This window comes from Petaurus breviceps, unplaced genomic scaffold (assembly GCF_028583685.1).
Source record: "Petaurus breviceps papuanus isolate PSGF00001 unplaced genomic scaffold, PetGlider_PUasm1.0 90847, whole genome shotgun sequence".
NCBI classification, from domain to species: domain Eukaryota; kingdom Metazoa; phylum Chordata; class Mammalia; order Diprotodontia; family Petauridae; genus Petaurus; species Petaurus breviceps.
Window position 1 is genome coordinate 4,058,305 of NW_027187360.1, and position 26,258 is coordinate 4,084,562.

The 26,258-nt window shown below is 38.2% G+C and overlaps 1 protein-coding gene and 1 long non-coding RNA gene across 5 annotated transcripts in view; one reads left to right on the forward strand and one right to left on the reverse strand.

Moving 5' to 3' along the window:
* The window catches only part of LOC138149401 (uncharacterized), a 101,330-nt gene that overhangs the window by 53,308 nt on the left and 21,764 nt on the right, over positions 1-26,258 (forward strand). The gene's annotated exons all lie outside the window — the stretch shown is intronic.
* On the reverse strand, positions 187-25,268 carry UBE2V1 (ubiquitin conjugating enzyme E2 V1). 2 transcript variants are annotated; one of them, XM_069072399.1, is made up of 4 exons: positions 25,113-25,267; positions 7,681-7,829; positions 2,557-2,682; positions 187-524 (listed from the first exon to the last, which is right to left on the reverse strand). In XM_069072399.1, the coding sequence occupies exons 1-4, from the start codon at positions 25,132-25,134 to the stop codon at positions 378-380; spliced, it is 444 nt and encodes a 147-aa protein (XP_068928500.1). In that variant the 5' UTR covers positions 25,135-25,267; the 3' UTR covers positions 187-377. The 2 variants fall into 2 exon arrangements, with proteins under 2 accessions (XP_068928500.1, XP_068928502.1); XM_069072401.1 differs by lacking the exon at positions 2,557-2,682 and having other exon boundaries at positions 25,113-25,268.

Consider the following 26,258-nt stretch of genomic DNA (forward strand, 5'->3'; position numbering starts at 1 on the left):
GCAAAGGGGTAGGGATAGGGGTAGGGTGGTGGAATCCTTGGCCATATAAGCAGCAAGGTGATTGTGTGATATATTTTTTCACAGTTGAGTTAGATGTGCCACACTGGTTATGACAGTAATAAATTTAAATAGACTTTCTTGATACCAGAAGTTCAACTAAGTGGACAGTGGTTACACATGACAAGATTATTTGTTATAGCACAACTTATATTTCAAATGAAAAAATTAGTATCATTTACAGTATCTTAAGATAAATCGCCTTTGAATGGGAACTTCCTTTCCAGTACTTTGAGGTCTACAAGATGCATCTAGAAAATTTACTACTGTGGAAAATGAAGACAGCTTAAAACTGAATAAAGGGGGAAGATTTTTTTTGATTAATTGCTGTAACATTGTCCTTCAGGAGGCTGAGGAAGCTTCATATTTTCTTTAGACATCAATAGACGTCGAAGCTCTTGCAGAATCACTTTGATGCTATATGAATTTTGCCATTTTGCTAGCACGGATATGACTCTTGGGTCCACCTAAAAAAAGAATTACACAAAAATCCATCAATTTATAGAACTCTGGAATCTCTCTATGACAGAAAAATACACTTTTCACCTTTTTATTCCAAATTTATCTTTTGATAATATAATCACTAATCTTAACCTTCACATGATACATGACAGGCAAAAAAGCTAAGCAGATTTTAGGGTACTGTGTCTAGAACAAGGTAGGTAACAATTCCTTTTGTATTTTGCCCTGGCCCAATTACATTTTAATATTGTGCTCAATGTAGGGAGCTAGATTTTAGGAAGATCACTGAGAAACTGGAATCTGTCCAGAAAAGGTCAGCTAGAACAGAGGAATAGAAACTAAATCATAGGATACTTGGTTGAAAGAACTGTGGATGTTTAGCCTGGAGCAGAGATTTGGGGGGAGAGTACAGAGAGAGACTGGTAGGACTTAAGACATGGTACACTTGTTTCCAAATATATAAAGGGTTGTCATTTGGAAGAAAAAGGATTAGACTCTGCTGACCTCAGAGGACAGAACCAAGACTAATAGGTTAGAGGTTTGCAGGAGGTTCATTTCCTAACAATCAGAGCTGTTCTAAAGTGGAATGTGCTGCTTCAGGAGAGAGAGAGGGAGGTCACCTTCACTGTTGGTCTTGTCAAGAAGAAGCTGAATGATCATTTGTCAGAGGTGTTGTAAAGGAAGGAGTTCCTACAGGAACAGACTGAGGCCTCTTCCAACTCAGACATTCCACTCCAAAGAAAGGCAGCAGCCCTGCTCCTACCTCTCCTTCCAGTTTTCACCTTTCTGCTCTTTGAAACTGATGTTACTGAGGGGAAGGAAACAGTAAGGGAGCCTTAAGTCACCTCCTACTTTTGCTTGTTAGAGATATGGTTCTTACTCTGGGAAGGTTGCATAATTGTTAGAAAACAATCATAATGGGCAATATAAGGAAAAAATCCAAGGCAGGGAGGAGGGCAGTTCTCCTAGCCAAAAATCTGACCAAACTATACTGAAGTTCTATTTTGTTCTTACTATTCCAGAATTACTGGATTAGTGATCCCTTCCTCTACCAATGGCACCAGTCCTTCTTGCCTGAGGTAATTTTTAACAATGACTTTAAAAAACTCTGCCCCATCCAGAAGGTTCATTTATTACCAATTATGTTCAATGTGCTGTTGGGAAACATACAAAGGAGAATCAAACAGGGAAGAAGAGAGACTTATTAATGGTAGTGCCTCGGGCTACAGAGATAGTCATTAAACCTTAACTTTTAAACATTACTGCCTCAAATCAGAGACAAGAGTTTACACTTATAAAATGTGTTAAGCATTGTTTGCAACAAATCCGTGGGAGTCAGTACAAACAGCATTAGCCCAATGTTACAGACCGCTACACCACAGACTTAGGATTAGAAGGAACCTGAGAGGTTACCTAGTCCAACCTCCTTATTTCACACCAAGAAAAATTTTACAAAATATATAAACTGAGGTTTAGAGAAGGGAAGCAACTTGTCCAAAGTCACAACAATTAACATTCATCAAATATTTACTACATGTAAAGCATCATGGATCCAAAGGCAAGCACAAAAAATTTAAGTGTGAGAGATGGGGTCTGAACCCAGCTCTTCTGACTCCAAGTCCACTAGCCTTCCTTGACAGTAATACCTGAAGGGACACTGCACAGAAAGCAGACAGGAGACACACAGGGATTGTTACAGACTCTAGAATCACTGCTCTTCTCCAAATGCATGTACCCTGGAAATACAGGGTAGAGAGCTGGGAGAGAAAATGGCCAGCATATTATTTATCTTCTTTATATCTCCTTCAGGGCTAATCAATGTTTGAATGACTAGGGATTGTGGCCTTAGGCTTACAAATACCTATCAATTTGTATAATCAATACAGTTTTTCTTTATATATTATCTTTACAATTAAAAAAGCTCAAAGTTGTTTTTTTAAAAGTCCTAATGATTAAAATTACCCTTTCAAGTTAATACTATGTGATTTTTATTCTAGAAGAATACAAGTGAAGATAAGAGGGAAAAACATAACTTACCACTCCATTAGAACTATTTACTCCATTCATATTAATTTTTGTTACAAATCTTACAAATGGGGGGGCTTCTGGATATTTAGGTCCACACTCTATTTTAAGGCTGTATATTCGGTTTTCATAAATTGTCTAGAAAAAGAAAAGGGGCACATAGATAGTCAACAATGAACTTTGGATCATGATAGTAAACAAATTAAAACATAAAACATTCAGTGAACATAGCACTTGAAATAATGCTTTTGTTTGTGGAATTAAGTATATTGGTTTCAAATTAAGTTTTATATCACTATTTTACCACCAGAAAACTAATCCCCCTATTTGACATGGTAGCACCAACTAGTCCTTGACCTGGTTTCTTTGAATCCTAGAACTTTTACTAAACAAATTTCAGAAAAAGTAGCAGCAATCCAATCATTTATATACCAATATACCAGATAAGGTATGTCTTCTACTACTTCTACTCTGAAGACCTGATACACTATCTTACTGTGTGACCCTGGGCAGGTCACTTCCCTTCTCTGGTTTTCAGCTTAGTCATCTGTAAAACAAGGGGGAAGTTGGGCTAGATTCATTATTCATGCTCTCTAAGGTCTGAGGTCCTTTTCCAGTGCAAACCATCTATATTCTTCACTTAGAGGAGGCAAACATTGTACAGCTGAATAAGTAGCGGTTTTGGAGTTGGAAAACCTATGTTCAAATTCAAGCTCTGGTATTTATTATCTGTGTGACTGTGGGGAAAGCATCTAACCTCTCTTAGCCTCAGTTTCCTCATTTAAAAATGAAGGACCTGGACTTAAAGCCTCCTAAATTTGCTTCCAGCTCTAAATCCTAATGTTCAGCTAAGTATAAGTAGCCTTAAGCTCACTTGGTGTCTGCCTTTGCAACAGTGACATCTAGTGGCCAGACGGAATAATCAAATACATAGAACATACTGAAAGACAAAAAATTTCAGCCCAAACCAAATATACACTTTTGCTTAAATAAGAGCAAGACATCTTAGAACAAACCTTTGAAATATAGCAAAAGATATATGAAACAGACTCTTAAAAACTTTAATCATTGTCTACCAATGAAAATGTGCAACTATTTAAAAATTCAGTACGTACTCTTTAAGTACGTATAGACACCTAAGATATATCACATATTTTTTATAAACAAAATTTTTAGAGAATTATAATAAAGTATTTTTTGCAAAGAAAAGACCAAACAGAAAAATATCACTCAAGAAAACAAAACTAAAAAAAAAAAAACAACTCAGGTCTGTGTAGTACAAAGCAACCTGGACTGACTGCACAATAAGTCAGGAGGCCTGGGTCTAGTCCCAGCTTGTCCTTAACCTTCTGAGAGACTTTGGCTAAGCCCCCTTCACATTTCTGGACCTTCAGTTTCCTCCTCTTTAAAATAAGAATCAGAATGGTATATGAATATCATGGAATACTCTTGTACTACAAGAAATGATAGAGGCATGGTTTCAGAGAAACCCGTGCTAATTTGTGTGCACTAATGCAGAGTGAATCATTATAATGTATACAATAACATTATGAAGGAAAAAAACTCTGAAAGACCAATAACCAACCATGATCCCAGAGAACCAATAATAAAGTATGAGACCTCATATCCTCAGATTTGAGTTAAAAAGACATACATTCTTGGGCCCGGATAATGTGGGAATTTGTTTTATTTGTCTATGTGTATTTGTTCACAAGGCTTTTCTTATCTTTTTTTTTCTCTTTCTTTCTTTCTTTTTTTTGTTTTTTACCAATGCAGGGCTAGAGATAGGGTGGAATAAAGTACTAACTCCCCTTCAAAAGAAAAGGGTTAAAGAAGTATTTTTTTAAATGCACAGAAGAGAGGGAGGCCAAAAAGAATCACAGAAAAGTAGAGAAGCTTTGAAAGCTAAATGCTGAATTTATTAAATATTTTAATAGAAAAGCAAGTTGTACATAAAAGAGATTTGTAGTATCACATATATTCCTTTTCTCTGTTCTTTTATTTTTATGTAAACACCCTTTTTACTTGGTATTTAAGTTCAGAATAAAATAAATTAATTCTTTTTGCCTTTTTTGGAGGGCAATTTGGGATTAAGTGACTTGCCCAAGGTCACAAGGCTAGTTTTGGTGTTAAGTGTCTGAGGCTGGATTTGACCTCAGGTCCTCCTAACTCCAGGGCTGGTGCTCTATTTGCTGCACTATCTAGCTGCCCCCAAATAAATTAATTCTTTTTTTTTTAAATAAGCAATTGGGGTTAAGTAACTTGCTCAAGGTTACACGGCCAGTTATTTCTGGGTGTGGTGCTAAGTATCTGAGCCCAGATTTGATCCCAGGTCATCCCGACTCTGGGGCCAGTGCTCTTACTCACTGAGCCACCTGGCCATCCCTAAAATAAATTAATTCTTAAAACAAAGTAAAATAAAACAGACCATATGATCTGAAGTCCTTCACACATCTAAAAAAATTGACTTCAAATTTCCTTGATACATTGTATAACCTGTCATCTTCCATATTTCATAAAAGTTGCTAAAATATCAAGCCAGGAATCCAATTTTTTAAAAAAAGGGCAAGAAAATCTAAATTGAGTTTTGATGTGTTTAGCTCTACATGGAAAAATGACTAGGTTCCAATAACATCAATGGAAATGAAATGCTGTCTGGATTTCCTCTATGGAATTCAACCTGTTTCATGATTTAGAAATGGTGTGTTGTGCCACTGCTCGGTATCAGAAGCAAGGTTTGTATGTCCAGCATCAAATACAGATGTCATGTTTTTGCTGGATAAGAATGTGGTTGAATTCTCTACAAATGAGAATTAATTGTAATTTTTCTCAGTTCTATGCATCTTGCTTAATGCTGAATAAAACACTTGGAACCTAAGAAAAAACCTAAGAAAGGAGGTAGAAAGAGGAGAATCACTGATGATCTGATCTCGAAGACAAAATGCTGAGAAAAAAATAACAGCCAAAACTAAAGTGTTATTTTTAAGAAGATACTGAAAAATTAAGAGGTCAGATATATGAAAATATCTATTATCTGTATAAAATAAAAGTGAAAAATGAGGTCAATAATAGAGAAAGTTTTGGGTTTTTATTTTTCTTTCTTATAAACACTAAAGGAATTTAATGAAAATTCTGAAATATGAGCCCCCTTCTCAAGATGAACCAATGGAACATTGTGCTTCAAAGCAGTGGATGTAGCTCTTTAAGATGCATTTTAAAAGTTGGTGATGAAACAATGTACTACTATTGCAAGTAGTAAAAGCGCAGTTACTAGTTTGGAAACCAGCAGAGGTGTCCTCTGAAAGCTGATTATTCTTAGTCACTGGTGGGTCTTTCTTATTCGAGCCATTCAAATGTCTGCTAGCATTCTGTAAATAAGCTATGTTGGACAGTTAATAAAGTCATTCCTTGCTTTGGGATTTGAAGGACTTTCTTTCGAGGAAAAATATATGATTGAGACAATGTCTTAGGGGAAAAGGTGAGGTAAGCAAATGGTCTATGTTTACTCCTTAACAGTGAGGTTAATACTACATGCAGGCAACATATATGCCCATAAGTCAAGCATTATTTTTTAAAAAAAGTTCTTCTTAAATCACAAAAGCACCTGTAATCAAGTATTTCCTGTAAAACTTTGTATCTCTAATTGCCCAGGTAAGTGATTCAGTTAAAAGTCACATATGATACAATAATCACCACAGAATCTAAATTACAAATAACTTAAAAGGCAATGGAGAGGCAGCTAGGTGGTACACTGAATAGCGAATGGTGCACTGGCTCTGCAATCAGGAGGACCAGAGTTAAAATCCAGTCTCAGACACTTACTAGCTGTGTGACCCTGGGCAAGTCACTTAAATCTGATTGCCTCAAAAAAAACAAAAACAAAAGGCAATTAAAAGACTAATGGTGGGTACCTATTAAGCAGATTGTGGCATAATAACCAGAAAAGGATAATGTAGCAAGAAATGAGAGACAACAGACAGACTACAGCAATGTTTCTGAGAGAAGAGGCACTAATGGTACCCACACTAATGAGATCAGACATCTACCAAAGTTAAAACTGATTCAAAACTCAAAAGGTACTACTTTACTCCCAAGCATTAAACATAAAAATTACTACTATTCAACATGTATGCAATTAATCTAACACTGAAGTCATTAACTTAACACTTGTGTAAGTGGGATAGTAATTCTTATTTCATAAACCTTATATCTCATAGCATTTAGTTTACAAAGCGCTTCCACCTACATCATCTCATTTGCCCCTCACCAAACCTACAGAAACAGGAATGACAGGGATTATCTCCATTTTATATGTTTGGAAAAATAAGGATGGGGAAGCAAAATGACTTGTCTCAAGTTACACAGCAGATTAGTGGCAGACAGAAAATTAGAATCCATATATTCCCCATCATACCAACATGCACAACATTTTAAGTAATAACAACAATGCTAGCAATGGATATATTCCCTGGAAGTTGTGGCCCAAGTCTCATTTATTTCTTTATTACCTATAGTTCCTTGTACATATTAGGTACTTAATAGCACTTAAATGACTTCATGTCTGAAACAAAATGGTATTAAGATTTTAATTAATTCATTTGTTGATTTCTACACTAAGAGTGGCATTCTTTCTTCTGGCTAATTTCCTGATAGTAACAAATGAAAATGTAACTATAAATAAAATTTATTTATAGTTTTTTCTATCATAAACTTTAGCCACTCAGAAATGATAGGAATTTCTCAAATTCTCAGAAACAACAAAGTGACAAATAGAAATAGGAATGGACATCAAGTGCTAAAAAAAATATTTGTAACTTGCAGGTGCTTCAATGCTTTTATGATAGCCATCCATCCACTGACATACATTTCTACCTAAGATACATCTGAAATTGAATCACCTCAAACTTCACTGTTTATATCGTAAAACAAGGCAATTAAACAAGAGAGCTAATAGTAAATACTTTTCCTTACCACTGAATAATTAACAATATTCGAAGAGTATTGTATATATAAACTCATATTAGTAAAAAAAAATAATCCAGTTTAGAAAATAAACTATTGGTGAACTTTTCTATAACAAGGTTAAGATAGTTATAATGAGGCAAAATAAATTTCAAGTTATTGCTTAAAGCTTACTCTTGGAGGCCCAATAATCATTCCTGTCCATCTTGTAAGTGTCATATCTTCATCATCTTCAAGACCCCAGCTAACTGTCCCATCTCCTACTCCTTTCTGGCCTTCTTCAAGTTCTTCCAACAGTCGGAAATTTCGAGGGACTTTCACTCCTAAAATGAATGAAAAGAAATTTAGAATACTGATAGTGCCAATAGCACTTTTGAAGTTGAACGTTTCTTTCTCTCGAGTGCTATGAGAGAAGAAATGAAGTACCTTTGTGAACTTTAGGTATCTGGGATGTTAGAGTATTGTCTCAATGCACTGAAATTATTTCCCTCTTTTTAAATTGGGAAGTTACTTTTGAGAACTCTATTTCATAAAAAAACATCCTTTCTAAACTCAATATATCTAAATCATGAAGAAGGTGGAAGGGACAAGTTACTAGGGATATTTATTAAGTTAATATAACAGAAATAATCTGGAGGGGTGTTAATCAAAACTGTAACTCAGTCTGTTTACATTTGAAACAAGGTGGCACTAAAAGCATGAGGGAAAAGATGACCTTAGCCTGAAGGCCACAGGTTTCCTATTCCTTGGACTAGATGGCTTCTCTAACTCTGACATTCTAAGGTCCTTTTCAGCTCAGATTCTATGAAATATTTACAAAAATGTGAGTTTATAGGAATACTTAGTTTTTGAACAGTTACATAAAGGATCAGTTAGAGAAATAATTACATTTGTTTTACTTTCTCTGGTGAAAAAAAAGATGGAGAAATGCAAACATACTCTGGTGTTCTAATAAAACTATCCTTATTTAGGATAGAAGTGAATATGAGTTAGTGTTAAAGCTTACTATTCAGTATTTGTTGGCCTTAGCCACAACATAAAATTACAATGCAAAATGCACAAGGTACAGGGGTGGGGAAGCTGCATCCTCAACCCTCTAGGTCCTCATGTGTGGCCCTTTGACTGAATCCAAACTTCATAGAACAAATCTTTTTTAAAAAATCTTCAAATTTGCTCCCCCCCCCCCGCCACCATGGTGGCATACAATCAAGTATAGTATCTGCAAATACTTTCACATTAGGCATTAAGTTATAAAGAAGGATTGTAACAGATGGAATAAAGAATGGGAAAAGGAAACAAAACAAAACAAGAAGACGAAAAAGGGCAGGTAGCTTGCTTCAATCTGGGTTAAATGGCAGTTCTTTCTCTAGATGTAAACATCTCTCTCCATCACGAGTCTTTTGGGTTTGACTTATATCACTGCATTGCTGAGAAGAGTCCAATTTATCAAAGTTGGTCGTCACACATATATTGTATACAATATGTTGCGTACAAATTTCTCCTGGCTCTACTCTTCTCACTCAGCATCAGTTCGTATAAGCCTCTCCATGTAAATATTAAGTCCATCTGCTCCCCATTTCTTATTGCACAACAGTATTCCATTACATGCATATAGCACAACTTGTTCAGCCATTCCCCACTTGATGGGCACCCCCTTAATTTCAAATTCTTTGCTACCTCAAAAAGAGCTGCTATAAATATTTTTGTACATATGGGTCTTTTTCCCCACTTCTATAATCTCTTTGGGATACAACCCTAGAAGTGGTATTGCTGGGTTAAAGGGTATGAAATTTTTATAGCCCTTTGGGCATAATTCCAGATTGCTTTCCAGAATAGCTGGATCAGTTCACAACTCCACCAGCAATGCATTAGTGTTCCAATTTGTCCACATCCTCTCCAGCATTTGTCATTTTCCTGTTTTGTCATCTTAGTCAATCTGACTGGTGAGATGTGGTACCTCAGAGTTTTGATTTGCATTTCTCTAATCAATAGTGATTTAGAGCATTTCTTCATGTGCTTATAGATATCTTTAATTTCTTTCTCTGAAAACTGTCTGATCATATCCTTTGACCATTTATCAATTGGGGAATGACTTGTATTCTTATAGATTTGGCTCAATTCTCTGTATATTTTAGAAATGAGTCCTTTAAACAAATCTTCTTAATAAAAGGATTTGTTCTGTAAAACTTGGACTCAGTCAAAAGGCCTCACCCAAGGACCTAGAAAGTCACATGAGGCTGCAGGTTCCCCACTGCTGCACAAGGATGTTCTCAGCAATAATTCATGTGGGGATTAGAGGGGTCATGGAAGATCGAAATGGAAGAGGTGCCTCAATTGGCTCTTGGGAGTGATTTCAATGGGTAGAAATGGAAAGAGGATCCATGTTGAAGGCATGAGAGAGGAGGTAAACAATCATGGAGTTAGGAGAAGGTAGCAGGAAATAAGTAGTCCTCCAATTTGCCTGGAACACAGTTAGGTGAAATAGGCAGCATGAGATAAAGCTAGAAAGAATGCTGAAGGGGCGGCTAGGTGGCGCAGTGAATAGAACACCAGCCCTGGAGTCAGGAGGACCTGAGTTCAAATCCGGCCTCACACACTTAACACAAAAACTAGCCACATGACCTTGGGCAAGTCACTTAAACCCAACTGCCTTCCAAAAAAAAAAAAAAAAGGAATGTGGAGGTTGGTTTATAGATAATGGTTCTTAACCTGGCATGGTTAACATGAACTTGTTTCAAAAAAAATTTTAATAATTATTTCAATAATTGGCTTCCTTTGTAACCCTATGTATTTTATTTTGTCTTTAAAAGCATTATTATGAGAAGGCGTCCACAGCCTTCACCAGATATCAAAGGGGTCTGCGAGACTAAAAAGTTTAAGAACCCTGGCTGTAAATAATGAAAAGCCACTGAAAGGGATCTGAACTGAGGAGTGACTGCTGAGATTAGTACATCAGTAAGTTCAACTGGGCATGCACTGAGAAGGATAGACCCAGACAGGGGAGAAACTAGAAATGGGGAGAACAGTTAGGAGATATTGCAGCAATCCAGGAGAGAAGAGGTTATGGGGTCAATAACTAGAGTGCTAAGAGTGGAAAGCAGGAGACTGATGAGTTTTGAGCCTGAGTGATTGGGAGGGTGGTACTATCAATAAAAATAGAAAAATTAGGGGAAGGGGCAGAAGTTGGAAAGGAAAGATGACGGTGAGTTCAGTTTTGGAAAAGTTGGGCTATCCAGGTGTCTATGATGTTCCATAGGTTGTCGAAAATTTTATTCAATTCAACAAGCATTCAGGGACACTGTACTGTGTCAGGTCCTAGGGATACCCAAATGAAATAGTACTTAAGGAGCTTCCAATATAGTAAGAGTAAAGACACATAATGAATACAAGTTCTAAGTACATCCAAAATAACAGTATAAGATTAAAGAAGGGAAAGAGTCACACTTTTGAGATAGGGGGAAAATTCTCTGGGTCTCAATTTCCTCACTTATAAAATGAAAAGTCTGACCAGATTTTCCCTACCAATCTTCAAATCTTACCAATTATAGCTGAGGTAAAGGAAAGTTTCACGGAGAAGGTGGCATGTGTGCTGGCTTGTTAAGGCTGGGGGGGGATTTTGATAGGTCAAAGATGGGGGTAACCATTTTCGTTTTTATGATTTAACAGAAAAGTGCAAGACTAGACTGATGAATAATCAATATTTTGTCACCGTTGAAACACTAGGGAACAAAGTCATACATAATATGGTTGGACAGATAATTGGAAATTAGATTATGCAAGGCCTTGAATGCTAGGCTAAGGAAGTTATTTGAAAGACAATGGAGAGCCACTAAAGGTTTCTTAGCAGAGGAATGATGTGGTCAGAAGAGCACTCATGTAGAAGACTTGAACAGATGGTCACTCAGAGGTCTCTTCAAAATCTCCTCAAATTCTGTGACCAGTCTAGAGGAAAGATAATTTGGGTAACAGCAACTGGATACATGTGAGAAATATTAACCACCCACTTAGGAGGGAATCCAGAGCCCCTGCTGCTTTTCTTTTTAGATATTTAGTAGCCTGTTAATGTACTTAAAGTTACTGGACCTTGTCATTCACCATACATTACCACTGGGCCTTTCCATGTGCCCTTTACCTGAAACTTTCTTTTATGTATTGCCTCCCCCAATCAGAATGTGAGCTTCTGGAGAGCTTTCCATTTGTGTCCCTAGCATTTGGCACACAGTTGGTGCTTAACGAAGATATTCCTACTCCCCATCTACCCCACTTCCCCCACTAAATTGTTTACTTCTTTAGAATTATTGGGGGGGGGGGGTTACAAATTAGGAAGGACTATAGAGGGCAATTTAGACTTTCCATACATTTATATCATGGTTTAGTAATTCAAATCCAGCCTCAGACACTTGACACTTACTATCTGCGTGACCTTGGACAAGTCATTTAACCCCAAATGCCCTGCCTTACTCCCTCCAAAAAAAAAAAAGTACCAGACTAAGAGGAGACCTAAGTATTTAGTCTTTCTTCTGTCACAGACTAAATATATGACTGGCCAAGTCACTTTACTTTTCTGGGACTCATTTACTTCCATTGTAAAAATGAAAGCTAGAAAGCCCCCTTCTAGCTATAAGATATCTTGAACAGTGAAATTAAATGCCTAGAGTTGAAAATGGACTGATAAAAACGTCAAAATATCAACAGTATAACTCCTATAGTGGGCAAGCTTTCTTTCTTTTCTTTCATATCAAAGTAGCTAAAGGTTCAGTTAGCTAGGACAATACTGCATATAGGTTCTGTTTTCACAAGTTTCTAAAGCATAAACAACCATTATCTAAATAAATGTAGGATTACTAGTATATAAGGTATGGACAGAACAGTTTATGGGTCTGGTTCAAATATTTAAAGAATCTATATTAATTTGCTACTCACTTCTTTTGTTTGGGGTTAAGGAGGGAAAACATGGAATGGAGGCATACTAGGAAACCCAATGATTCTAGTTTGAAGGGGTATGTAATAACCAGAAGGTAATATTGTCATAGAAGATACTCCTTTATTTTTCTCCCAAACACATTCAATGAAAAGCATCCCGTTACAGAGAAAAGCATGCAATATCTGAAATCAGGTAACTTGGGATCAAGGGCAGGTTCTCTCATTTTTTTTTGGAGGGGAAAGGCAAGGCAACTGGGGTAAAGTGACTTGCTCAAGGTCACACAGCTAGTGGGTCAAGTGTCTGAGGCCACATCTGAACGACTCAGATTCTCCTGACTCCAGGGCCAGTACTCTATTCCACCTGGCTGCCCCTAGGTTCTCTCATTTTCATTAGCTTTGTGACTATGGGGAGTGAGATGCTAAAGACAGAATATTGGACATGGAATCAAAAGTATCTGGATTTGAATCTCAGTTTTGCTATTTACCATGTGAGTCTCAGTAAGTGACTTAACCTTTCTGGATGTCAATTTCCTCATCTATAAAATTAAGGGTTAGACCAGATGAACCCTGAGGTCTTTTCTAGTTCTAATTCTGTGTTCTTATAGTCCTAAAATCATATGGGAAGCTCATTATTGGGAAAACTTCATTCTGCAAGATCCTATCAACCTAGGTACTCTATCTCATCATTTACTTCTGTACCTGACTGAAGTGTGGAGCCATGAACCGAAGGCACTCACCTCAGAACATCTTACTTCCCCATCTGGCTGCACTACTCTGGGCCTTCTCCACCATGAGCCTTCGTTGGGTACCTGTGGATCCCCTGCTGGGGATCCATCCCAACTTTTCAGCTTCCTTTTGTGTGTAGTCTTCCTCCACTAGAGTGCAAGTTCCTTGAGGTTGGGGCTGTCTTACTTTTTTTGTATTTGTGTCCCCAGCTCTTAGCATAGCATCTGACACACTGCCTCCTAATAAATGCTATTGGTTATTGACTAAGATACTTGGGGTCTCTGAGCCTCAGTTTTCTTACATGAGAAACGAAGATAAAGTCTACTCTACACTTTTCTCACTTGATAGGGTTATTTTAAGTAAAGTGTTTAATAAACTGTAAAGAACTACAAAGATCTGAGTTATATGGTATAACAGAAAGAATTCTGAATCTGGAGACAGAAAGATTCAAGTTCAAATCCTATATTGGAAACTTACAAACTGTATGTGTGTATGTCCCTGGGCAAGTCACCCTCTGCCTCAGCTTCCTCATTTGTAAAATGGAGATAACAATGGCAGGATTCTCAGGACTGTTGAAAGGGTAAAAATGAGATAACATCTATAAAGTATTTTGCACTATACAAATGCTATTATGTTAATTTCAAGGAACTAATACACATTTCTCTGGCATGAAACAAAGCATGATTCCACAACTCTGGGACAGGATCACAAGACTTGAAGTCCCAAGTCTGTTCACCACTTGCTATGTGACTCTGGACAAGTTACTTTACCTACCTGAGTCTCAATTTCCTTATTTGCAAAATTAATGGAAGAGACTGTCTCTAAGGTTCTTTCTAATTTTCTATGATGCTATGAGAATGTGTGCTAAACAAACTGCTAAGGAGATAAGAGCAGGTAAGTCCATCAATGATGGCTATAGTAAGGACCATGTGTGGATGGTTGGTTCTCTAAGTGTTTTATTAATTTTTAATTTATTTCTCTAAGTCACGAAGAGCTTTTATGTTAATTTAAAAACTGATTAAAAGCATATCTAAGTTACAACAATAGCTGACAGAAACCTGCAGATTTCAAGTAAAGGTTAATTTGTTATTCATGAATGCTAAGTGCTCATTAAGAGTTTTTCCTACAGCTAAAACAGTTTAAAGTGCGTAATTGTCCCCTGGTTATCTAGTAGGCTGAACTGTAATGTGTCTAAAGAACAAATTCCTTAGTACTAGGACCAATCAGGCATGGGCTTAACATTTTATAATATATTTCACCCAAGATTTCTAAGCATCTCTCTCCATCCTCAGATTCTGCTAGAACACTGTCTATATTGTTTTGTTATATCTTTCCCTATCTTGTGTTATATTTAGATTAGTGCCTGGCACATAGTTAGTATTTGGTAAATGCTTGCTGACTGATTGATTGAAATTCAGAAAACATACACATTTTTCTTTGTACAGTAGAAAGTAAGCCCTTTAGGGGAAAGAGTTGTCACTTTTCTTCTCCTGACATCCCCAGCACCTAGCACAATGCCTTGCACAATAATTAGCTTTGTGGGGAAGACTGTTAAATAAATATCTTCATAGGAGCCTTCAAATAAGTTTTAAAATGCTTCAAATGTTCACCAGTTTTCACTACCAACACTGAAATTTATCAGTAACATCCCCCATGTCTTCTCTCAAAAAATCTTACCTAACAACTACTATGTTTCTCATACTATGCCAGGTGCTGGAGAGGCTACAAAAGAAGTATAAAATATTGCAATTTAGGCACATATTAAACATCAAAAGAAGGTCACATATGATTATAGAAGTGTGGAACAGTGACTAAAGTGATGAATTTGGAGTCAGCAGGTTTGAATCCCACTTTATACACCTAATAGTTGTAAGGTCCCAGGCAAGTCTACTTAGTTTCTTAAGAATATGCCTCAGTTTTTTCATTTGTAAAATTGTGGATAAAACCTCACAGGGTAATAGATACGGTAAAATGTTGAATAAGTTGGCAGAAAACAAATGTTATACAGAATGGTCAATATGGAGTAGAAAGTCTAGGAAAATTAGCTAAATCATTAAGGATGGGTCAAAATGGGATGACAACATTCTAAGCAAGAGTAACAGAAGGCTGTAGAACAGGACTCCTAAGAGCTGGATGGCACAAATCTACGTCATGATGCCTAGTATTTTCAGTTCAGTCTCACCAAGGAATATACTTTATTCTTCCCACTCAAGGTTGTTCAGAGTTTACCTGACAAGTTGAAAAGCAGTCCAGGGCTTCTTACCCACCATGGCACCTGCTTTAGCTTTGACTATTCCTCAGGAAGAGTGGAGAACAAAGAAGGTAGAACTTGTAGATTGGGTGACAGAATGGATCACTGGTCACCAAAGCTTGTTTCCATATCTTGTTCAGATATGTTCAGCTTCCATTTTGAGATTTTTTTAAAAGATTCCTCAAGACTTTTCCATATGTCCCTTTTAGATTTCAGTCTAAAGTCAGAACCAATACTCTATTATATGGGTTTTTAAACTTTTTTTTGTCTGGCAGTCTGGTGAAACAAAGTCTGTGCCTCATCTATAATTGAAGAAAATGCTAACTTTCCATTAGAAGTTAGTGAAAATAAAAATGTAATTCCCTCCCATACTCAGCTAAGTTCTCAGACCCCCTAAAAAGGGCCTATAGACAGCTTCTGGTTAAGAACACTTACTCTGGGGCGGCCAGGTGGTGCAGTAAGAGCCAGTCCTGGCGTTGAAAGACCCAGGCTCGGTTCCAGCCTTAGATACTTGGTACCCACACAAAATAACTGGCCATGTAACCTTGAGCAAGTTACTTAACCCCAATTGCTTTAAAAAAAAAAAAAAGAACACCTACTCTATGGCAACATATTGTCTATTCCCCCTGCTTTTCCTTTCCTTTCCTTCAAAGATTAAAAAATAAAAGCATATAATTACAAAGCAAAACAATTTAGAAGTACCAAAGAGAGCAACAATGAGACTAGCCTAGCTATAGGGAAGGATTATTATTTTAAAGCACTAAAGTATAAGACTGAAGAGCTAGAATGCAGTTAATTTATATATAACTGTAAAGTGTGAGGGGTTTGGACTTTATCCCTGAAGGCAATGGTGAACCACAGAAGGTTTTCTGCAGGGAAAAACATCCATTTTTCCCAAAACACTGCTTTTATAATCTCAGGATGGACTGATAGGAGAGAAATCAGTTTGGTTATCAGCAAGATATAAAACAGAAACATAGGCTTAGAGTAAATACATTCTAAATTTACCTCCCCAAAATGACTAACACACATTCAATAAGTGAAAATGGGGCAAGGGAGGATGATGCTGTTTTTTAAAAATCTTATTGTCTTAATTTCTTCATAGATATTGAGATTGAGCTGGAAGCAATTATAAGAAATCTGTGACCACTGTATTAATTTACAAATATGATTCCTTTCTAAAAAGGACAGAAGCATATGCTTTAAGTTGTAGCATCAAGCATGGTACCTTTCATATAGTATATTGGCTTTCAAATTAAGTCTGACAAACAGAAATTACCAAAGATTTTGCATATCAAGTTTAATATAAAAAAAGTTTTGCTGACTCACATCTACTGAAATAGTTTTTTCCTATAACGTATATACAAATATTAGCAAATATTTCTGTGCCCCAGACCTAGAGTTCTTGAACTAAAGAGCTGAGAGTGCCACTAAGGGGCCCTTCAGTTCATTTCCCAACCCATAAAAGACCCCAAACAAGTAAGTCTTAATATCTCATACAGAAGATTACATAACCTCTTCTAGTAGCCATCATTTCAGGTTTGGACAATCCTTTACTGTCAGAAAAGTCAATCAATCAATAAGCAGTTATTAAGTTCTTATTGGCCAAGAGCAATACACAAGATTTTAGAGCTGGAAAGGGCCTTAAGAGGCCATCTAATTCTGACTCATTATGCAGAAAAGAAAATTGGGGTCTATAGGATAAAACAACTTTTCCAAGGTAATATATATTTCAGTAAGGATTTAAGTTTAGATCTTCTTACTTGGGGGGGTGGGGGTGGCAACTGGGGTTAAGTGACTTGCCCAAGGTCACACGGCTAGCCTTTGTGTTGTGTCTGAGGCCAGATTTGAACTCAGGTCCTCCTGACTCCAGGGCTGGTGCTCCATTCACTGCACCACCTGGCTGCCCCAAGTTTATATCTTCTTACTCAAAAACCAATGTTCTTCTTGTTTCTTATTCAGTTGTTTTGCAATCATGTTTGATTCTTTGTGACCCCATTTGGGGTTTTCTGACAGAGATACTGGAGTGGTTTGCCATTTCCTTCTTTAGCTCATTTTACAGATGAGGAAACTGAAATAAATAAGGTTAAGTGACTTGCTCAGGGCCACACAGTCAGTAAGTATCTGGAGCTAGAAGAGGAGTCTTCTGGATTCCAGGCCCAGTATTCTATTCACTGCAGCCCTCGAAGTTGAACATTTACAAAAGTAAATCAAAGCAACACGGAGCTTGAAAATATACTGCTAGTAAAAAGGTATCTGTTCAGACAAGAATTAAAAGACTGGGGCAACTAGGTGGCACAGTGAATAGAGCACCGGCCGCTGGAGTCAGGAGGACCTGAGTTCAAACCCAGGGTCAGACACAACACTCACTAGCCCTGTGACCTTGGGCAAGTCACTTAACCCCAATAGCCCTGCCTTATCCCCTCCAAAAAAAAAAATTACAAAGGTTAAAATGGTGTTTTGTATATCAGATTTTAATAATCCAAGAAAAGGGAGCTTAAAGGGAAAAACAGAAAATTTTTATTAAGAACAGCATAATGGGCATTGCTCCTCTATCCCAGACTCTACCTAAATATTTTTAACATTACCCATCCCCAAACAACTGAAACATTTGAATCTAGTAAAGAAAAAGTTTCTAATATAATTCAATTTGGTTGAACAAGAGAAGTTTTAAAAATAAATTATAGAAATCAGATGTTTTCCTTCTTCCAAAGAATAAAAAGTAAAAGAGGCTCTTCTAGAAAATAAAACTGTTTACATGAAAATGTCATTTACAACAACATTTACTATAGGAACTAAAACTTTGAATTTTTAAGAAGCCAGAATATTGTTTCTTGCTAACAAAGAAAAAAGGGGCACAAATAAAGACTTGCTCTATCACCTTATTATGATGAGGTTCACTGGGTTCTCTGAGGTTATGGTGAACATAAGCTCTAGCAGGCACCAAGGCACAGTGGCAAAATAGAAATGTAGTGGTAGCTATGTGGTATAGTGGAAAATGCTAGAACTGGAGTCAGGTAGATCTGAGTTCAAATTCTGCCTCAGATACTTACTAGCAGCATGACCCTAGGCAAGTCACTTTAACTTCTCTTTGCCTCAGTTTCTTTTCTAAACTATAAAATGGGGATAATAACAGCACCTACCTTGCAGAGCAACTGTGACGATCAAAAGAAATAGAGCCATATAAAAGCTTTCCCCCTTCTCCCCTTCACTTTACTCCTGAATGTAAAAGCCACAAAAAACATTTTACCAAGATATTTTATTTGGTTTGCTGAAAAATATGAAACCTCCCACTATTTGTAAATCTGAGTTCTGCAAAAACACTATTATTTAACCCCTTTAAAAAATCACCTCAAACCAAAATTGACTATAGCTAATCTTGTAAATCCATGAGACCTACAGGATTTGTAGAGATAAAGAGCTTAACTAAAATCCATTTTGGTTTCAAAGGCTAAGTGTAAACTCACTGAAGTATGCTTTTACCATTAAAATGTTAAGTTTATGAGGCCTGGGTGGTTAAGTGAGATTGGGATTTTTTTCTTTCTAAATTGAGTACAACAGATCCAGAAAAAACATCAATTATAGTCATGTACCAAAACTCCCATGTAAAGCAGTTTTAAAAACTGTTATATGCACATTCATCTATATAATACATATGTACACACGTAAAAAAATTAGTAATAAAAAACCTTTTTCACATGTTGAACTAAAATTATATTTTCTGTGGAGCACTGACATTCTTATGCTAAACCAGTGGTCCTAAACCTGGGGTCCATGGATAAACTTCAGGAAGTCTATGAACTTTTAAAATTTTTTGATAAATGTATGTCAGTATAATTGCTTTCCTTCATAATCTAATGTATTTTAATTTTTGCATTTAAAATCACCATGAGAAAGGATCCACAGGTTCAAAGGTGTCAAAGGTGTCTGTGACATAAAAAAGTTTAAGAAGCTGTGATGGACTGGTGTAGTAACAAAAGTCATTTTTCTATCTGAAATATGATTGCTCTTGCTACTTTTTGATCTCCCCGTAAATTAATTCTTAGATGTGTTGATTTTTTAAAAAGTTATTCACTTTTTAAAAAATATATACCTAGATGTAAATTTACCCATTATCAGATAGATAATATTACAGCCACAAGGAAGGAGCATAAGAATTTAATGTTTTTTTAAATAGCATGTCATGGTATAACATTTAATCTAGCTGGTTCAGTAAAGTAGCAATGCATAAAGTAGCTTTGCTGCACCATAAATACCAATGCCTTTAAAAAGAGAACCATTAAGAGATGACTATACAACAGTAGATGTCATAAGTGCCAAAAGTGGGGGGAAAAACCCTTCAGGCTCCTTCAGCCATCACTTATTTAAAATGATTCCCCCTAAGAAACACAGATTTCTGATTTGATTTTCTATTAAGAGAAGTCTAATGTAAATGTCAATTGATCTGGGAATCCTGAATCATTACATCTCAGTGTCATATTGTACACAGAATCTGCATGGCAAGGGCCCAGTGTAGTTCTCGATCCTTAGGGAAAAAATATTATGTAATACAGATCAACTGATATTCATTGGGAATGCTAATACTATGTCAGAGGTTCTTAATCTTTTTTGTGTTATCAACTCATCAGAATATTTAAAAATGGATAAAACATAGGATCACCAATTCTATCAAAACAATGGGGAGAAAAACCAAGTTCAAGAATCCGAGGTTAAGAATCCCTGTTAGGTGAAACTATAAAAGTCTTGATTCATAAAGTACATATCCTCTTAGTATTATTCAAGTATCACTGTTTCTTAGAACAACTTTCTCATACATGAGAGAGTAATGTATCAGACAGATTTTTTGCAGGGCACATTAAAATTCAGCAAAATAAAGCTTCTGAGATTCTGTGCTACTATGGATGGATCCAATTTAAAAAAAACCAACCAAGGGCTTATCTGAGGAAGGGATTGCCAAGATAAATAAGAGTAGAGGGCAATTTGATTCTTCACCAAGTATACCTAGAGTCACAGAACGTTAGACCTGGATGGAAACTTATAAATTACATAGCCCAATTTGCTCACTTTATAGATGAGTAAGTTTGTACCCTGAGAGGTTAAGGTCTGCTCAAGGTCAGAGAGACTGCAAATAGTGAAGCCTGGATTCAAAATCAGGTCCCCTTCTTCCAAATCTAGTGCTCTTATATTATCAGTTAGCAGGTGACAAAAGTGGATACAGGACTCTACTTGTACATTCATTAGAGGCAGCTAGGGGGTGCAATAGAAAGAGAACTGGACCTGAAGTAAAGGAAGACCTAAATTAAAATCTAGCCTCAGACATGTATTAGATGTGCAACACTAGGCAAGTCATTTGACCTTTATCTCCCTCAGTTTCCTGATCTGTAAAATGGGATTAGTAACAGCACCTCTCTCCTAGGGATTCGATGAGAATCAAATGAGTATTTGTAAAGTGCTTTGCAAATGCTAGATAAATGCCGGTGGTGATGCTAGGTCAAACCCATGGAAGTGTTCAACTTATCATCACTAACATTTACCTTCAACAGGGCTACATGAGCAAAATGCTTTATAAACTTTAAAGTTCTATAGAAATCTGAATTATTAATACAGATGAGGAAATTAAGGCACCAAGGTGCTCACTAAAAACTGAGGAAATTAAGGCACCAAGGTGCTCACTAAAAACTAAGTTATGAAAAGATTCTCTTATTTTCCAAAGGCTGGCCATTTTCACTCTATTTCCTATCAAATATTACAGATTCACAAAAATGCTGATTAATTTTATTACAAGAACTCTGGCTCTTTGGATATGAGTCCTAAATATAACCTTATGATCTCTTGAAGGTGTTACTATGTCCCCATTAGTGAGTAACCTCCAGTCCCCAAGGAAGGAGAATAAACTGGCATGCCACCCACATTTAATCTAAGGGCCACTAAGCCTAAAATCAGTGGCATGCCCTGATAACCTTAATCTGTGCCATTTCTCTCCAAAGTCAGCAAAAAATCTAGTGCAAAAGACCCTGAAAGAAGAGTCATAAGATCTGTGGACAAGTCACTCTATTTGTATGAGTGTCAGTTTTCTCATCTGTAAAGAAGGCAGATGGCACCTCTCCTCCAATCTACCTCAAGGGGTTATAGCAAAGGAAAAAACGAAAATGACTGTGAAAGTGCTTTGAAAACTCTTTTCCTGTTAGGGAAGATGATAAAAAGTTGGATATAAACTGATAAAGCATTATTCTTCAGTTTTAAATATTAAAAAATTATTATTTGACTAGTAGCTCATGGTTCAACTAATCAATCATTTTAAGGCAACTTAAACCTTCAGAGATCCTGGCAAGCTAGATCTTATACTAAAGCCCTGAAAATTTCAAACAGGTGTGGTTACTGTGACCTACAACATAATGTGTAATTAAAATCTCCTAGTAGCACTTTCCAGACCTATCTAGAGTAGATACCACTTAGCTCCAATACATACTTGCAAGCTGTTTCACAATCTCTCTGGAGGGCTGGGGAGAACAGTTTGGACTTAATGTCTCTAAACATCCTTCCAGTCTTAAATCTCCTTGGAAGCAACCATACTTGCAATATTTTACCTCACAGAACTGTTCAATTCTAAAACATTTATTAAGTACCTAAGTATAAGGCAGCAGACCTGTTATGAAGGAAGCAGCTTGTACAGCTAAAGAGCTTTATAACCACATAATATCAGAACTAGAAGGAAGCCTGGATATTACCTAGCATAATTCCTTCACATTACACATGAGGAAACTGAGGCCCTAAGAAGTTAACTACCTTGTCTAATGTCATATAGCTATCAAATGAGAGAGCTAGAATCTAAATCTAGATAGGATCTCTAATTCCAAATTCAGTGCCCATTCCAATGTACCACTATGATTTGTATTGAACTATTACTAACACATCACTACACAGCATAGTCCAGAATGTTGATGCCTTCCTGAAAGGATCTAACATTCACTTCATTAGTCCAATCCGTACTCTCTCTTGAAATTATGTATTTAAGGGGTGGCTAGGTGGCGCAGTGAATAGAGCGCTGGCCCTGGGGTCAGGAGGACCTAAGTTCAAATCCGGCCTCAGACACTTAACACAAAAACTAGCCGTGTGACCTTGGGCAAGTCACTTAACCCCAATTGCCCTCCAAAAAGCAAAAAAAAAAAAAATTGTGTATTTAAGAATTGAAGGAGATTAGGAAGGTGGTAGCTATAGACAGAACCAGTGACCACAAAAAGAAATATTCAGTCACTAATGCAGTTAACATAAGAAGTCTACTTTTTCCAGGGAGAGGTGAGGTTTTCTAAGTATGAACTTCACATTAATGATGTTTACATGTATAATTAAACAATTCCATGGGGTGCAAACTCCATACTGCCTAAACTGCTTTCCATTGTTAAAACAAAATATTTATGCTAGTATGAATACAATTAATCAAAATCAGCTTTTAACAGCTTTCAAGCTACAGAGAGGCAAAGATGCTCTGAGAATGGTTTGCTCAGTATTTTCTAAGACGCAGCATATAACACAGCCATGGAAAGTGTTTCATCTTAGCACATCATTTGTTAAAGTACTTCTAATTGAAAGCACCTCAAAAAGTTAAAATTAAGTGGCTGTTAAAACAAATCAATGAAGACAAAATTATAAGAAACTATCAACAGGGCAAAGTTGTAACACTATGACACCAATAGCTACTGGGTTCACAATAATACACTACAATTCAGGGCAACCTGGCAGAGATGTTATTCTAGTTTGAAGTTTCCCACAGCAGTTTGGCCTGACTCAGCCTTTCTCTTCTAGGAGTGCCTATTGCAGCTTTGTACATTAATACATCATTATTAAAGTTGCAACCAGCACAAGATCTTCTCCATTCTATCTCTAAGATAAAATGGACTTTCAGAAGTCAAGTTCTATTGCAGTGAACATCAAATCAATCAACTACAACTCTGATAGTTTGGTTATATCTAACGGGGACAGTCATTGGGAGTAGTAAGATTCAAGTCCCAGGTTTACTAATGATGTTTCCTGGCAAGACACTTCACATTTCTAGGTTCATTTTTCTCATTTCTAAGATGAGGATAACAATAATAATAATTCCTACATTATTTGGAAGTTGTGAAAATCAAATGATTAATTAAATGATTAAAGCAAAATACTTTACAAGTCTCTGCTGTTATCACTCACCTCACAAGGGCTTTTAGAGGAAAGTGCTTTGTAAACTATAAAGCACACTATCAAAATGTGATCTATTTTAAATTTCTCCCCATTCATAACAGCATGGATGATAACACAAATAATGCTTGGAAAGGAAAGAACAGGACAGTATCTCAGTTATACAATATTCAAATATATCTCTTTCTTCCTTACTTCCACCTTCCATCTCACCTCTAATTTTCTTCAAGGTTCAAGGCAGGTACTACCTGTGGAAGTCTTTCCTGATTACCTATAGAATCAATATCTTTTCCTCCTCAAATTACTTTGTTTATATGTGTGTGTGTGTGTGTCCTTTGCCCCTCATGTTAAGTCTCTTTAGGAGCTTTCAATTTTTATCATCAGATACAAAGGCACAGTATAGTGCCTTGCTAGCCAGTGCTTGAATAAATGTCTTTTGAAGTGAATTCTTTCCTTCCTTCCTCAGCAATTTTCAGCAACCCCATCTCTTCCAAATCGGGTCCTAACATCCCAGAAGGCTCCTAGTGTAAGGGCTAACCTGCTCCCATCCCATTTCTGAGAAACTAAATCCTCCCCAGCCTACTTTTTTTTTTTTTATCACTTTCCACCCCTAACAGATCCTTCCATGGTTCCTGCCCCTGCCAACACACAGACCCCTCATCCCCTCCAAGATTCCTCCCTGCCCCAATACACAAACCCGATGCACAATTCCTACTCCCCCAACAGAGAGCTCTGCATGCCCCCCACCTCTGCAAAGTTCCCCTCTAAAACACAGACCCCTGCACGGTCCCTCCCCCACAAACACACAGATCTCTGCAAGTTTCCCCTAAACACACCTCTGCATAGTCCCCCTCAAGCATAGATTTCTGCAAAGTTGCCCCCAAACATAGATCACTAAAAGTTCCCCCCGAAACCGGACAGAACCCTGCATGATACCTCCCAAAACACAGACCCTTTGCACGGTTCCTCCCCCCAAACATACAGACTCCAATACCATTCCCCCCAACGTACAGACCCGTGCACGGTCTCCGCCCCCCCTCATTTCCTCTCCCCAGTAGATCCCTGGACAACACACTGACCCCAACCCTGCGTCCCCCAGCCTCTGGCAGCCCCTCCCCCCGGGTCACTCTTCCATCCTCCCACCCCACCCCCTCTCCGGTCCCCGCGGCCTCTCCGCGCCCCAGCCCCTCGCTTCCGGCCCCTGCCTCCCGTGCGGCTGCCGCAGCTGTGGCCGACACACCCACCGCGCGCAGGGCCCGGGGACAGCGCCCGGCTCAGCCTGCTCAGAGCGCGGGCGGCCCCCCCCCCCGGACCCCACCGAGCTGAGGGGCCCGAAGACCCAAAGCCGAGGCCCCGGCGCCCGGGCGCCGCCTCAGCCTCCGGCTCCTCGGCCGCTCGGGCCCGGAGCCCAGCGCCGGCCTCCCGCAAGCCGCGGCTCCCGGAGGCCGCCAGGCTCCCCGCGGCACAGAGCCTGTGCGGGCCAATCCCCGCATCCCCAGACGCTGGCCCGGGCCCCGGCGCCCCCGCTCACCCGAGCCCGTGGTCGCCGCCATCTTGCGTCGCTGCCGCTCGGAGTCCGCCCCTTCTTCTCCGTCCGCCCCTCCCTCTTCCCTTGCCCCACTCCCTGAGCGGGGTTCCCTTCTCCGCCCCGCGGACCCGGCGCGCCATGACGTCACTTTTGACGCCAGCACGGCGGACCGACGCAGCTCTCAACTAGGTCGCTGAGAAACAAAAAAAGAAATAAGCATACGGGAGGGCGCGGCAAGCTCAAAATTCAAAGTAGAGCGGAAATGAACGCCGGAGATCCAGTTCTGGGAAATGAGTTGTTGAGGTGCTGGTAATAATGATAGAAGAAAAACAGGCTTGGTCGGCTACAGTTGTGTTGGAAGAAGAAAGATCTCCCAAAGAGGGCATGTGGGTGATTAGCTGACTCTTCTATAGGGCTTTTCTTCTTTGCAAAACGCCTTACATACATTATCTCTTTGGATCCTCACTGTAATCTTATGGTATTATTATTACCTCTTCTGCTAAAGGAGGTTAATTGAATTGTTGAGCAAGTCAGTGGTAGAGCGCCTACTAGAACCCAGGTTTCCTGGCTCCAAATCCAGGACACTCTAAGTGGCTCAGCAATTGCCAAGATGCTGGAGCTTGTGGCAATTTCAGGAAACACCTTGGCTAAACTTCACCTTCCAACTGAGGAAACTGAGGCCGAGGAAGGCTGAAGGACTCACCCAAGGTAGCAAGCATGTGCAGCCATGGCATTTAAAAGCCTTGATGGCAAGAAAAGGGTCAGCGCATATACACTTAATTCCACATACGTAATAGGACACAAGAGACCTGTAGATTTCACACCTCTCTTATTCAACCGCGCTGCAAACATTTATCTGACCTCAACTCACTGTGAAACCCTGGACCCAGTCGCTATCCCTCCAAGAACCTCACCTTCCTCCTTTACAAGATGAGCAGGTGAGACTGGGCTAGTTCTCCAAGGTTCTTCCTAATTCTGTGTTTTCAGATTATAGTTGAAATCATCTGTTTTTAAAAATCTAAAAAAGGAAGCATAAGACTTTTGCCCAATAAATACAGTATTTAAGAGAAATACTTTAATTCTATATGATGGGCAATTTAATCAGAAGGAAGAGAGGAATGGAAAGAGGAAGGGGGAAGAAAAGCAGAG